The 15916-nt window shown below is 37.9% G+C and overlaps 1 protein-coding gene across 4 annotated transcripts in view; it reads left to right on the top strand.

The window, feature by feature from the left end:
- PEX1 (peroxisomal biogenesis factor 1) overlaps positions 1-15916 on the top strand; it is a 53898-nt gene that overhangs the window by 13811 nt on the left and 24171 nt on the right. For all 4 annotated transcript variants that reach the window (XR_001176960.2, XM_013047846.2, XM_004776435.3 and 1 more), the window contains exons 7-13: positions 2174-2297; positions 2511-2611; positions 3518-3600; positions 4980-5112; positions 11075-11171; positions 12396-12566; positions 14229-14383. Coding sequence is in view for 3 of the 4 variants with exons in the window: in XM_013047846.2 (XP_012903300.2) it covers positions 2174-2297; positions 2511-2611; positions 3518-3600; positions 4980-5112; positions 11075-11171; positions 12396-12566; positions 14229-14383 (864 nt within the window). In the remaining variant the exon portion in view is untranslated. The remainder of the gene's footprint in view (positions 1-2173; positions 2298-2510; positions 2612-3517; positions 3601-4979; positions 5113-11074; positions 11172-12395; positions 12567-14228; positions 14384-15916) is intronic.

The following is a 15916-nucleotide window of genomic DNA, read 5'->3' as shown; positions in this document are numbered from 1 at the left end:
AGAGAGAGAGAGGAGAAGTAGGCTCCCCACTGAGCAGAGAGCCTGATGTGGGGCTTGATCCCAGGACCCGGGGATCATGACCTGGGCCGAAGGCAGAGGCTTTAACTCACTGAGCCACCCAGGTGCCCCTTCATTTTACGTATATTTTTTGTTAAGTAAACTCTACCCTGCACGTGGGGCTCAAACTCAGGACCCAGAGATCAAGAGCCACTTGCTCTACTGACTGAGAACACCAGATGCCCTTCCTTTAGGTCTTTAATCCCATTGCCCAGTAATATCCAAATGGACTATTTCTGTGATCTTTGAGAGTGCAAAAGCAATGGCTATACTTAGTTTAACCCGGCTTTTGTAGTGATCAGGTTCTAAACTGAGCTCAGTCAGCAGAGCTAAGCTTGACTCTGGATGATGACAGAACAGAAATGGACCAGCTAAGAAATGGTGGAATAAATAGAGGTTTATTTTCCTAGGCAGATATTAATGATCTTTCCTACATGAATTTTCGGGTATTTGGGTGTTTTTAGCTTCAATAAGGTTTTAAAAACTTAATTCTAATTTAAGAACTTCAAAAACTTTAAAAATTATTATTTTTCTTAGAATTTCTTCATACCTTTTGAACAGTTTATTAACATTGTACTTATTGAGCATATCAGCACTGTAGCCTGCTTAACAGAAAAAAAAAGTGACGTCAGCATATAAAGAGCCTATTTTTCTTACATACAAAGAAGTTTGGAGGAGCTCAGAGGCAGTTAAACTATGCCATCAGGGTCTTTGGTCTTTGGTCTTTCTGCCATCCTTTTTTTTTTTTTTTTTTTTTTTTTTTTTTTTTTTTTTTTTTTTTTTTTTTTTTTAAATCTGTATTCTTTTTTTTTTTTTTTTTTTTTTTTTAAGATTTTATTTATTTATTTGACAGAGAGAAATCACAAGTAGATGGAGAGGCAGGCAGAGAGAGAGAGAGGGAAGCAGGCTCCCTGCTGAGCAGAGAGCCTGATGCGGGCCTCGATCCCAGGACCCTGAGATCATGACCTGAGCCGAAGGCAGCGGCTTAACCCACTGAGCCACCCAGGCGCCCTCTTTCTGCCATCCTTGGCCTGCAAGTTTCCTCCTCTTAGATGCAAGGCGTTTGCTGTACTAATAGGCATCACATCTGCATTTTTGGCAGCAGAAGAAAAGGCTGAAAGCAAAAGCCTTCTCTTTGCAAAGTTGCCTTACGTTTCAGTTAGGAGGAGAAGCCCTTCCTAAAGATTGGTGATCGCACACCATTGGTCAGAATGCAGGCATGTACTCACAGCTCAGGCTGGGAATGGAGTTTTCTTTCCCCACTCTCTCACAGAGGGAGGCAAGGGAGAATGGGGTTGGAATGGTTATCCAGGGAGCCAAATCGTGGTACCAGAATCACTGGTCATAGGGCTAAGGAGTGTTTAAAATGTCACCACTTCCGTAAATTTTTGTTTGTTTGTTTTTGCCCTGCCCCCCACTTTTTTTAGAGAGGGAGAGAGGGAGGTGGAGGGACAGAAGGAAAGAGAGAGAAAGAGAGAATCTTAAGTAGGCTCCATGCTCAGTGCAGAGCCCAATGTGGGGCTCAGTCTCACGACCCTGAGATCATGACCTGAGCCAAAATCAAGAGTCAGATGCTTAGCAAACTGAGCCACCCAGGTGCCCCTGTAAATGTTTCTTCAGGCTCCACTATCCTTAATGTTAAATCCCAAATCTGTGCCTATAAATATGAACATCCTTCCTGGTTTTGTTTGGTAAGGTCTGCTTTTTTTTTTTTAACTTTTAAAAAATTATTTATTTTTCATAGTTTCCATTTAATAGATTATAAAACTGAAGTTCAGAGAGTTTTCTTCATTTGCCCACAGTCACACAGATAATAAATGGTCATGCCAGGCTGGTTGCATCTCAAACTAGCACATGTAATCACTTGTGCCAAAGGTTTGCCGAATGGGTAAATAATGTGATTGATGCAATTGACCCGTCTCCTCCCTAAGGGACACCAGCTTACAGCTCTCACCTGAGCAGAGCAAGGCTCAAAGAGGTTAAGAGGCTTGTTTTAGGTGCATCAGCTGTAACAAGGTTTGGATATTATTAGCAAGATAAGGTGTTAAGCTAACGATGTTAGCGTTCATGTAGGCATCTGGATAATTCGTTACTGTTCTTCTCTTTACTCTGGCAGCCTAAAGATGTAAGTGAAGAAGATGTAAAAACTGCGTTCTCTTCATGGCTACAGCAGGCTACTACTACCACACTTCCTGTGATACTATCAGAGGAAGAATACATTAAGCTGAGATTTAAAGATGGTGGGTAAATTTTATTCTTTTACTATTTTTCCTACTGAGGAAGTTTTTGTTGTTTTTCCAAACTGATATATGGGGGAACAGGAAACATAATGATGAGTAAATGGCTTTACATATCAAAGAATGCCTTTATTGAAATTTAAGTAAATTTAAATCTTTAATTGTTTCATCTCCACTTCAGTGCTAACTCTACATATATTACTTTTTTTTTGATAGGGTTGAAGGAGTTTTCTCTAAATATAGTTAATTCTTGGGAAAAAGAAAAAGAAAGCATTTTTTTGTTGAGCACCAATCTGCTGCAGAAGACCACAATACAAGTAATCACATATTATTGAATATTTAATGAACTAATATTTGTTGTGTGGGATCGATAACAAAGTATGAGTTTACCTGTAAGACTTTGTATTTTGAAGTGTGTTAGAAATGTGAATGATAAGAGTAAGGAATAACTTGATTTAAAATATTTTATTATATACTCTCTTTAACTTATCTAAACAAATTGTTTTATCCTATACTTAAAAGTCGAGGCACAGTTAAGTTTCAAGGATAGAATTGATTGTGTTAACTGGCAAATGGATCGTGATTTCAAGTTATTCTAGTATTGAAACAAAGGAAAACTAGCTCTAGGGGTTTGGTTTTTTTTAAGTTCATATTTTTACTTGTAGGTCTGCTGTAACCGATGTTTGCAGTAACCCGCATTATTTTGGCAGTTTTAAAATTCTCAACTTTTCACAAATATCAGATCACTTTCTTCCTAGAAGGATTTTATAAGTGGACTTTTTAGAATACTAGGTTTTCGTTAGGATAGTCACTCTTGTTATAGAGTTGAAGATACTCTAGTCATACAGAATTTGAATGGTTGAGAACCAGACATTGTCTCTCTACTTTTGAGATGAAATTGAAGGAATACCATTCAGAGGAGATAGAAATGTAAGAATTGTGAAGAGTAAATATGACACAAATCAAAATTGCAGATAAAAAGATGTGTCCGTAAAATGTATGAAGGAGATGACATCCTTTACTGTTTGTTCACCATAAATATTTTTGTTCCTTGGTTGAATAAATTACCGTCGGGAAGGCTGTTTTGAGTAATAATCTTGCATGCACCATGTGTCTTTTCTTTCTGTGTAACAGAATCAGTAATTCCGTTTCCTGGGACCTGAGAAAAACAGACCAAAGATATAACTTTGAAATGTAAAACTGATTTTTCCTTGCTACTATAGGTCCTTCTAGATCCTATGGTAAAAGAAGAAAACAGTGAGGAAATTGACTTTATTCTTCCTTTTTTAAAGCTGAACTGCTTGGGGTAAGAAGTTCTGGCCAAACTAGTATGTTTTCAGCCATGTTTGACATTATGTCTGGCAGGGTTTTTATGTATAAACATTAAAGTACATGTTAATGTCATTGAATAATCTTAATAAAGCAGTAATAGGTATTTTTTCAGGGATTGTTTCAATTGTCACACCTTGCTTAGTAATTTGCCTTGTTTTCCTAGGGAACTATATAAAAGGCTGAAGCTTATTAGCAATTTTGCTTTGAGATTTGATTTGTGAGAAGGAAGCAACTGGATATGACTTGGATCATATGTGCTTGAATAAAGCAATAATTCTTAGAGCTAGTACATTTATTTTAAACATTAAATCCAAAAACATCTGAGTGTTTAAAAATATTTCAAATTAAGTTATTCCTTCAATTATCTTATTAATGTACTAATGGGGATTATTTGTGTTTTCCACAACTTTTAAAATAAAACAAGTCTGAAAAGAACTTCCTCTTAATTTCTTTATCTCTTATAGAATATAAGAATCTCCTGTAAACATTACATCTTCGAATTCTTCACGGCTTTTTGTAGTTGTAGTAGTAGTGATTTGGTTTCCTATAATAGTATAATCTGTAAATGTTCTAGTAAAAGGATTAAACCATAAAATAACAATGTGGTTTTTAAAATATTTTTATTTTTTTTTAAATTTTACTTTATTAATTTGACAGACAGAGACCACAAGTAGGCAGAGAGGCAGGCAGAGAGAGAGAGGGAGAAGCAGGCTTCCCGCTGAGCGGAAAGCCCGACGCGGGGCTCGATCCTAGGACCCTGGGATCATGACCTGAGCCGAAGGCAGAGGCTTTAACCCACTGAGCCACCCAGGCGCCCCAAAATAACAATGTTTAAATACAGCATAATACTCATCTTGAAAGTAAAATCTCTTCAGACTCTGGTTTTAGGAATTTGTGTTTATTATCAGAAAGTGCTAGAGTCAGGAAGTGGGTTGAAGTTCGTGCTTGTATAATCTACAAATTGAAACTGGACTTCAAAGGCTAAGTTTAGGAGGAAATAAGTCTTCCATTATCCCAATGCTTCAGATGCACTCATTAATGATCATGTGGATCACCAAACCAAAAATCATTTGAGAGGGGTGTTGGTGTGTGTTAAGACACATTCCTTAAGATGTCCTATTCAGACAAAACTTCTGGTTACTGTACGTGTTTGAAAGTAATAAAGCTAATTTTAAAAGCTGTTAACTCAGATTTGGCATTGATTTAATATGCTTTTAAGTAAGGGAAAATTTTCCCCATTTTACTCTTTTAAAAATCATTAACTAGCCTGGGAAGGAAAGTTTCAGAATTTTTTACGGCTGGATTTGACCCTGCTTCAGTGTGTTACCATGCAACAATGTGTGTGTTTTGCAGAGGAGTGAATTCCTTAGGTGTGTCCTCCATGGAACACATCACTCATAGCCTCCTGGGACGCCCCTTGTCTCGACAGCTGATGTCCCTAGTGGCAGGACTTAGGAATGGAGCCCTTTTATTCACAGGAGGAAAGGTATGTGGTTAAAATGTGCCCATTGCACTAATCACTTCTATTTTTCTCTCTTTGGGTTTTGATCATTTGTTATACGGGGTTGTTAAGATATGGGAAGGCTACATTTGCTTTGGAAATTTAGAAAGTGGTGATGAATAAGATGAATAAGGGAACATCCGCTCTGCCTTTTTTCTGTACCAATTTCTGTATATGATTTTTGCTTTTCAGAGTGTTTACAGGGGTGATTGGTTTTCAAATATTGAACCAGCCTTACATATCTGTAATAAATCCCACTTGGTTTTGGTGTATTATTCTTTGTATACCTTGCCGAGTTTGTTTGCTAATACTTTCTCTCTTTTTTTTTTTAAGGTTTTTTTTGCTTTTTTAAAAAAGATTATTTATTTGAGAGAGAGAGAGTATGCACTTGCATGAATGGGGGGAGGCCAGAGGGAAAGGGAGAGCTCAGTAGGGAGCCCAACACAGGGATTGATCTCACAACCCTGAGATCATGACCTGAGAGCCCAAACCAAGAGTTGGCCGCTTAACCATCTGAGTCACCCAAGCACCCTATTTTATTTTATTTATTTATTTTTTTAATTTACACCCAGCATGGGGCTCAAACTCATGACCCCGAGATCAAGAGCTCTATGCTCTTCTGACGGAGCCAGCCAGGCGCTCCATTGTTTGCTAATACTCTGTTGAGGATTTTTGCATCTAAATTTATGAGCGATATTAGCCTATAGCTTTCTGTTTTCATACTGTCTTTGTCTAGTTTTGCTGTAAGGGTAATAGTGACCTCATGAAATGAGTTCAGAAGTGTTCTTCCCATTCCATTTTCTGGAAGAGATTATCTAAAGTCAGTGTTCATTCTTCCTTAAATGTTTGGTAAAATCTCCAGTGATACAATCTGGTTTCTTCACCTTTAACTTTTTTTTTTTTTTTAAGATTTTATTTATTTATTTGACAGAGAGAGATCACAAGCAGGTAGAGAGGCAGGCAGAGAGAGAGAGAAGGAAGCAGGCTCCCGGCTGAGCGGAGAGCCCGATGTGAGTGGAGAGCCCGATGCAGGGCTTGATCCCAGGACCCTGCGATCATGACCTGAGCCGAAGGCAGCAGCTTAACCCACTGTGCCACCCAGGCGTCCCTCACCTTTAACTTTTTAATTATAAATTAAATTCCTTAATTGTCTATTTCACCTTGGCAGACATTTGGTAGTTTGTAATTTCAAGGAGTTGGTCCATTTCTCCTAAGTTGTCAAATTCTTGAGCATAAAGTTGTTGGTAGTATTCCTTTTATTATCGTTTGAATGACTGGAATCTGTGATGGGCCATTTCCTGATCTTGGTGGTTTGTGTCTTCTACTTTACTCTTGATCCGTTTTGCTAGAGTTTCCATGCCCTTTTAAGAGCTTTATTCTCTATCAAGGCAATATTGTTTTCAGGGGTACAGTGCGGTTTTTCCAAGTCCTTTTCTTTCATTCATTTCAAAATTTTTAAGGCTTTTTCAATTCCATTCACTTTTAACTCCAGTAAAATAGCTTTTTTCCCCTGTTACTGACCCAGTTGCTTTCTTCTGATTCTTATTTAAAATGTAGCAACTACTCCAGTAACCTAAGTTCCCCCCACCATAGGAAACCAGAAAAAGAGCAAGTTAAATCAAACGTAAGCAAAAGTAAAGAAATAGTAAGAATTAGAGCAGAATTCAGTGAACTGAAAACAGTGAATTGAAATCAAGAAAGAAAATCAGCGAAACCAAAAGCTGCTTCTTTGAAAAGATGATAAAATTGATAAGCTTCTAGCCAGTCTAAGAAAAAAAAAGGCACAAATTAGTAATACCAGAAATCAAAGAGGGTCCATCAGTACAGTTTCCATAAACATTAAAAGGATAATAAAGTAGTGGGGCACCTGGGTGGCTCAGTGGGTTAAGCCACTGCCTTCAGCTCAGGTCATGATCTCAGGGTCCTGGGATCGAGTCCCACATCGGGCTCTCTGCTTAGCAGGGAGCCTGCTTCCTCCTCTCTCTCTCTGCCTGCCTCTCTGCCTACTTGTGATCTCTCTCTGTCAAATAAATAAAATCTTTAAAAAAAAAAAAGGATAATAAAGTAGTAATAGTCATGGACAACTCTATGCTCACATATTTGATAACCATCTTAGATGAATGGGCCAATTCCTTGAAAGACAAAAGTTCCCAAAACTCACACAAGAAGAAATAGACAATGTAAAAAGATCTATATCTAGTAAAGAAATTGAATTAATAATTAATAGTCTCATAAAACAGAAAACATCAGGCCCAGATAGGTTCACTGGTATATTCTATCAAACTCATAAGGAAGAAATGACACCAGTTTTCTACAGTCTCTCTCAGAGGATAGAAGCAAAAGGAATACTTCCTAACTCATTCTATGAGGCCAGCATCACCCGAATACCAAAACCAGACAAAGGCATTAGAGGAAAACTACAGACCAGTATCTCTCATGAACATAGATGCAGAAATCGTCAACAAAATATTAGTAAATCAAATCAACCAGTGTATGTAAAGAACTGTATACGATGATCAAGTGGGATTTATCCTAGGTATGCAAGGCTGGTGACCTATAGCAGCTCTTCTATGCGGTTTCTAGATTTTCTGTGTCAGATTCCAAAATGCATCGTCATTGTAAATGATTTATTTTGAAAAAGCAATATTCCATTGCCTCAGAAACCAGACATCCCCATCTTACCTAGGGGTAGCATGGTTGATAGGAAGAACAAACAGAGAAGACCTGGATTTGAGTCCCACCTCTGTCATGTACTTCCTGGCTGTGATTTCAGGCAGGTTTTCAGTTTCTTAGGATTTAACTTGACTTAAGTGAAATAATATATGTGAAAGCACTTTGTAGACTGAAAAGTGCTGTTGTACAAATGTGAGTGGGGCACCTGGGTGGCTCAGCTGTTAAGCATCTGCCTTCGGTTCAGGTCATGATCCCCAGGGTCCTGAAATTGAGCCCCATATCCAGCTTCCCGCTCAGTAGGAAGCCTGCTTCTCCCTCTTCCACTCCCCTGCTTGTGTTTCCTCTCTCACTGTGTCTCTCTCTGTCAAATAAATAAATAAATAAATCTTTAAAAAAAAAATGTGAGTTACTTTATGTGAGGAGATGGGCGACTGGGCAAAAGGATTTCAGCACCCCTTATTTCTTTATTCTTTGGAGAGCATTGACTTTTTAAAAAAATATTTTATCTTTTAAAGATTTTTTATTTTATTTATTTAATTTATTTTTATCTTTTAAAGATTTTTTTATTTTTAAGTAGTTTCTACATCCAGTGGGGGCTCGAACTCATGACCCCGAGATCAAGATTTGTGTGCTTTACCAACTGAGGCAGCAAGGCACACCTGAAGTCCATTGACTTAAATGTAAATGTAATTCCGTTAGCTATGATGATGGTTGTATTTGAGTGCCTGCTGAATTTCAGACTTTGTATAACAAACTTCACTGTTTTTCCAGCCCATGGTGCTGAAAAACAAAATATTAGAGCTGGTGTGGGCTCTTACAGCTAGACAAAGCAACAAGGGTAAGAAATAATAGCAGATTGAGGGAGAAAACCTATATTAAAAGAACTGTAAAAAGCTACCAATGTTCAGCCTTTCTTGGAAGCACTATAACAATGTTCAGCAAAATTTTAAATGTGTACCTTATGATATAGTAATTCCACTCCTTAGAAATGTATTCTGAAGGTATAATCTGACAAATAAGTAAATAGGCATATCAATATTTATTTTAGCTTTACTTAGAATAGTTAAAAATTGGAAGCAGCATTAAGATACATTAAGAATTGGCTTCTGGAACCTCTTACTGTCTAGTATATCTCAGAGTGGCCATGAGCTAGGGAGCTGATGTGGCTCCATATTTGTCCATAAAGAGGACAATGATTTGTCATGAACCCACATAAATAATCCCATCTCCATAAATTTACATCAAGTGTGTGGGGAGTGTCTGGAAGGATGAAACATCAGAACAATTGACTGTGGTTGCTTCAGTGAGGTAGGATGATTACAGAACATTTTTTACCTTTCTCTCGTAAGTATTTATAGTTACTTTGTATTTTTTGCATATTATTTTATAAACCAGGATCAAACCCTCCATAGTCTGGGAGTCACTTAATATAAAAATAAACAGTTCTGCCCACCATAAGAGTCTCTGAGGGCTACATGGAACACTAATTGGTGGTCACAGTTATACTATATGTAAATGACCAAGAAACTGAATTAAAATTACAGTTGATTTAAGATAATAGGGAAGTGGGTAATTAGTGCTTTCCATTAAAAATAGTGAGGGGCACCTGGATGTCTCAGTGGGTTAAGCCTCTGCCTTCGGCTCGGGTCATGATCTGAGGGTCCTGGGATCGTGCCCCATGTCGGGCTCTTTGCTCAACAGGGAGCCTGCTTCCCCCTCTCTCTGCCTCTGCCTACTTGTGATCTCTCTCTCTCTCTGTCAAATAAATAAATAAAATCTTCAAAAAAAAAAAGTTGAAATTAGGGACACCTGGGTGGCTCACTCATTAAGCGTCTGCCTTCATCTCAGATCATAGTCCTGGGGTTCTGGGGTCCTGGGATCCCAAGCCCCACATCAGGCTCCCTGCTCTATGGGAAGCCTGCTTCTCCCTCTCCCACTCCTGTTTGTGTTCCCTCTCTCGCTCTTTGTCAATTAAATAAAAAAATAAAATCCTTTTTTTTTTTTAAAGATTCTCTTTATTTATCTATTTGACAGATTGAGATCACAAGTAGACAGGCAGGCAGAGAAAGAGAGAGAGAGAGGAGGAGGAGGAGGAAGCAGGCTCCTTGCTGAGCAGAGAGCCCAATGTGGGGCTTGATCCCAGGTCCTAGGATCTTGACCTGACCCAAAGGCAGAGGCTTTACCCACTGAGCCACCCAGGTGCCCCAAAAACCAAATCTTTTTTAAAAAATAGTTGAAATTAAATGGAAATAGGATTCATTTCTCTAGAAAAATTATTTAATGTCCACATTATTCCCTTCTAGTAAATAACAAAGCATTGCCTGTTTTTAAAGGTAAGTGAAACTAAGTATTAGTGATTGTTTTAACAAATGGTAAAAACAAATTAGATGTTTATTTTCCTCCTATGCCCTATAATGAACATAGGATACATCCAGCTTCTAACAGCTTGAAACAAAAGTCATTTAATAACACCTGTCTTTCTCACACAGCAACTAGACTGGTATATACATTTTTTACTTTTTCAAAGCAATTATTTTTTGTGTCAGTACCAATCGAGGTTGGAACTGGGGTGGGAAATGCCCTTTTCTGGGGAGGGGGGGGCTTATATTCCTGAGATTGGGTTGTCCTCTGTTAACCTTGCCTGTGGTTCTATACTACTTGAAACCTTCTGTGAATCCTGGGAAGCTGAGCCTCCTGGTTTCTTTGAGGAATATTACATATTTTTCTTTGATAGATTTGAATTTATATTTAGGAAATAATTCTTTCCCACTTACCCTGCAGGACTTTTAAAACTTCATGAATCCAGATTTTCACTCCTTCCTGTTAGATTACTTTTTTTTTTTTAAGATTTTATTTATTTGATAGACATCTCTGTCAAGTGAGAGAGGGCACACAAGCAGGGAGAGTGGAAGAGGGAGAAGCGGGCTTCCTGCCAGTCAAGGAGCCCGATGCAGGGCTAGACCCCAGGAACCCCAGGGTCATGACCTGAGCTGAAGGCAGATGCTCAATGATTGAGCCATCCAGGCACACCCCTGTTAGTTTACTTTACGCTAAATGTCACCCACCATAATGTGGTCCCAGAGCTCCAGGGATGTGGGGTTTCTTTCTTTTTTTTTTTTTTTTTTTTTAACCCCTAGCTTTATTGGGCTCTAACAGGCATATAACGTTGTGTAGTGATCACTTGATCAGTGAGGCTTGAGTCTTGGTGGTTGCCACAGTAACAGAAGCTATTTCTGTGATTGAATAGTTTGCTTATGAGGCAATTATCTTCTAGGGTACTGGCAAATCAACTTTAGCCAAGGCAGTCTGTAAAGAAACTTCTGACAGATTGGATGCCCATGTGGAGATAGTTGACTGTAAAGCTTTACGAGGTATGACTATGATAACACTCAATATAAAACTCTTTTTTTGCTAAAAAGACAGAAATGTTATTTAATGCTGTTAATCTAACAACTGTGAATATCTGATCTTTAATTTTTCTTTTAGTCATTGAAATTCCTTGAAAATGTAAAACCTTTGGCTTTCTAATATTTTCAGCAAAATTTTTAGAAGTCTCTGTACTCGATGGACGCCTGGCCCCCTCCTTTTTTTTTCCCAGCCAAAAACTCTTTGTAGACTCTATTCCTGGAAATGCCAACTTAGACCATTCTGAGAAAGTTAGTATCTAAGATATACTCTGATGGGTATAAATTATCCCTGAATTGCTAGAGAAATGCTGGGTGAGGCAGGGAAGGCTGGCTGTGGACAGTAAGGAGGGAAGTTACAATTTACCGTGTGTGCTTTTATACTTACAAAGTGTTTACTGCTTCTTACCTTTAAAAAAAAAAAAAAAAAAAAAAAAAACAAGATTGGAAAGATTTTATTTTGAGTACCTTTTTTTCCCCCTTGGCTACCTCTATCATGTCATCCCAATTAGTCCCAGGCTCTGTATGTGTTTGTGTATTTTAAGTATATGGTAAGAAACTAAGAAATAACCTTCGAAAACCCATTACTTCATATGCTACAAAGGTGGTTTTAGAGGGACTGTCCATCTCTCAGAGTCCTACTTGAAGCTTCATGTGAAAGCTTTGTTGTAGACCTAAGTAACAGGATCTCTGTATCAGCTTATGACTTTGTATATTTTCTGTTGTTTGAAAGTTGGCACTTGACGAGGAAGTTTGAAAAAATGTATGATTCAAATAGAGTAACTCTAAAATCTCTGGACAGCTACATGTATGTTTGATTTTATGAGAGTCTTGATCCCCTACTCTTATTTGTGTTTTTCCATATCCTCCTTTTATTTTACTGTTTTGTTGTATGCCATCTGACATTTGCTGTGGAATAAGGCCAGGTAAGAATACATACATACAGGACTTACAGTAGCATATTCCTTTTTTCCATTTTATAAAATTCAGTTCTTTAGTGAGTCCTTTGATGCTGTATTAATTAAAACCAAGTTAATGACTAACAAATTTTAGTGATTGGTATATTAACAAAATATGGCTGAAAGTTTCATAGTTAAATCAATATTGAATTTTCTAATGCTCTCAGAAGTGCAGCTGGAACTTACCAGCCCTAAAGTAACATTAAAACCATTTTATATCTTCCATATTAAGGAAAAAGGCTTGAAAACGTACAAAAAACCCTGGAGCTGGCTTTCTCAGAGGCAGCATGGAGGCAGCCTTCTGTGATTCTGCTGGACGACCTTGACCTCATCGTTGGCCTGCCTGCTGTCCCGGCACATGAGCATAGCCCTGAGGCCGCACAGAGCCAGCGGCTGGCACATGGTAATGGCACCACACCCACTGTGGCCGTGGGTCTTTTTCTTTGGCTAGCCGACAGTTTCAGTCTTAGTGACAAATCTGCTCTCTTCAGAAAATGCCATGTTATATGTTGCTTTTGAGGCTTCTGTATTAGTAAAATTGGTAGACAAGTGCTGTGTGAAAATTCTGCAACTTCGTGATTAGTCTTGTGGGGTTTTTGCATTCTCCTATGCTTATTAGAAATTGCTTTGTTCATTTGACAAATACTTGTGTAATGCTTGTGCACAGTCTGTATTCTCAAAGTCTAGGAGTGGAAAGAAAAGTAAACGGACCATTTTCATACGGAATACAAATAGTGATAATGATAGCTACCATGCGTTGAGTGCCTTTTCTGGGCTAGGGACTGTTTTGTACTCTACCTGCCACTATCCTGCAACTGTTCTATAGGGGAATTCATGGAAATTCAGAGATTAAGTCGTTTGACCAGGGCGACACAGCTCGGAGGTGTCGGGGTCTCTGCTAGAGGCGTATGCGGGGCCCTGGAGGAGCCTGCACGCTCAGCTGGGACTGGGAGGGTGGTAAGGAGTTAGCAGAGAAGGCTGCTGGGGGAGTTGATAACTGTGATTAACGGCATTTTGATGGAGGAGTAGACGTTAGCGTGAAGCAGCTTCATGCTAGTGAGGAAGCAAAGGAAGTGTGATCCACAGGCAAAGGCACAGAGGTATGTGAACTGGTGGGAAGTTAGTGACTGTCGCACTGGAGCTTAGAATTCACCGAGGGAGCTGTGGGGGTTGTGCCGGAGGATTTGGCAGCATGTAGGTACCTCAGGGTTCTTGAGGAAACAGATAGAAAATGCAACCTCAGTGCTTTGGCTTCTTACAAACTCCTGTTAATCTTAAAGTTTGAATCCTATAGGAGTACTTACTGGAATGCTGCAAATTTCTAGATCAGGACTTCGATACACATTATTAATGCCTCTTTCAGTTCTGACCGCCTAACCACCAAACCTGGCAAGAGCTGGTGTGGAGATTGTTCAGGAAGTCATAGGAATAGGAACTGTATGTTGCCTGATCAACAGAGTACAATATGGAAATTGATCATCTTTCTGTATTTATCTCAGACTCCTGTTCATTTACTTTCTAAAACCCCGAAGTAAGGAACCACCTAGGCATTATTTTGCATATACAGACTAAGTTTACAGTACTTCCTCTGCCTCCATTAGATTGGTTGGAGTGGGGCTGATACTAGGTCCTCAATAAATCCATCAATGAATGAATGACAGATTTAATTTAATTTTCATCAGTTTCTTCTCTGTAGTTAGGAGTGTTCCTTGATTTGTCTTTCTTTTTTCCTTTGCTCATTTGTTTCTTAAATTCCACATATGAATGAAATTACATGATACTTGCCTTTCTCTGATGTATTTTGCTTAGCATTAGATTCTTTAGCTCTGTCCATGTTGTTGCAAATGGCAAGCTCTCATTCCTTCTCATGGCTGAGTAATGTTCTATTGTATATATGGACCACATACATATATGGTATGTATATGGTATGTATAAGGTATGACGGATTCATACTCTCTGTACTCCATCTAAAAGCTCAACTTCAGATTATTTTTAATGACTATAATTTTCAAATTTCATGTTTATATTTACTAAGCTTTTATCCTACATTGCTTTATTATTCTAGCTTTGAGTGATATGATGAAAGAGTTGATTTCCACGGGAAGTTTGGTTGCACTGATTGCCACAAGCCAGTCTCAACATTCTCTGCATCCTTTGCTTGTCTCTGCTCAAGGAATTCACATTTTTCAGTGTGTCCAACATATTCAGCCTCCTGATCAGGTAATACTGCTTGTGAAGGTTGTTGAAATATGTCCTTCTTTATATAAAGCATTTTTCAATTTTACTTTGTTTATGTATTTAATTAATTAAATTTATTTACCTTAGGCTCCATGCCCAGTGCAGGGCTTGAACTCATGACAATGAGATCAAGACCTGAGCTGAGATCAAGAGTCAGATGCTTAACTGACTGAGCCACCCAGGTGTACCTCATTTTTTAATGCTATTAATAATTTATGGCTTTAAACTTATGCTTAAGGATATTTAAAAGGTGCATGTTGTGCTTAGATTCACAGTTTCCATTTATAACCATCTGAAATGTTATTATGTACTTTCCAAGGCTTTTTGGAAAACATTTTTTTTTTACTTATTAAAATTTTGTTATTCTATTTAAAAGAAAACAAAAAGCCTACAAATTCTGAACTGCTTCATTTTTCCATTGGTAAAATCTGTAAATACATCCTGGACATTAGAATTCTTTTCAGTTTATTGAGTTATAGTTAGCAAAGTTGTATATATTTAAAGTGTACAATATGATTTACATATACATTATAAAATATTTACCACAATCAAGTTAATTGAACATATCCATTATGTTACATAGTTACCTTTTGTAAAGATTTCTTTTTAAAAAGAAAGAGCATTTAGTGAGAAATGCAAATAAAATTATGAATATGTGTATATATATATTTTTTCATCGTACGTGTACTCTTTAATCCCCATCATGTTTTTTGCCCATCCCCCTACCCACCATCCCGCTGGTAATCATCAGTTTCTTCTCTGTAGTTAGGAGTGTTCCTTGATTTGTCGCTTTCTTTTTTCCTTTGCTCATTTGTTTCTTAAATTCCACATATGAATGAAATTACATGATACTTGCCTTTCTCTGATGTATTTTGCTTAGCATTAGATTCTTTAGCTCTGTCCATGTTGTTGCAAATGGCAAGCTCTCATTCCTTCTCATGGCTGAGTAATGTTCTATTGTATATATGGACCACATCTTCTTTATCTCTTCATATATTGATGGGCACTTGGGCTGCTTCCATAATTTGGCTATTGTAAATAATGCTGCTGTAAACCTAAGGGTGCATGTATCCCTTTGAATTAGTGTTTTTGTGTTTTGGGGGGTAAATATCCAGTAGTATGATCACTGGATCATAAGGTAGTTCTAGTTTTAATTTCTTGAGGAACCTCCTCAGTTTTCCACTGTTTTCCACAGTGGTTGCACCAGTTGCATTCTCACCAACAATGCAAGAGTATTCTTTTTTTCTTCAAATCCTTGTCAATACTTACTGTTTTTTGTGTTTTTGACTAGTCATTCTGACAGGCGTGAGGTGATCTCTAGATCATTGTAGTTTTGATCGGCATCTCCCTGATAATTAGTGGTGTTGGGAATCTTTTCATGTCTTTTGGCCATGTGTTTGTCTTCTTTGGAGAAATGTGTTTTCATGTCTTCTGCCCATATTTTAATTGGATTGTTTTTGGGGTACTGAGTTATATCGGTTCTTTATATATTTTGGATACTAACCCTTTATCAAT

The sequence above is a fragment of the Mustela putorius genome, unplaced genomic scaffold (assembly GCF_011764305.1).
Source record: "Mustela putorius furo isolate JIRA1106 unplaced genomic scaffold, ASM1176430v1.1 tig00003845_pilon_pilon_pilon, whole genome shotgun sequence".
In the NCBI taxonomy this organism is placed as follows: Eukaryota; Metazoa; Chordata; class Mammalia; order Carnivora; family Mustelidae; genus Mustela; species Mustela putorius.
This window is presented reverse-complemented; position numbering and strand designations above follow the sequence as displayed.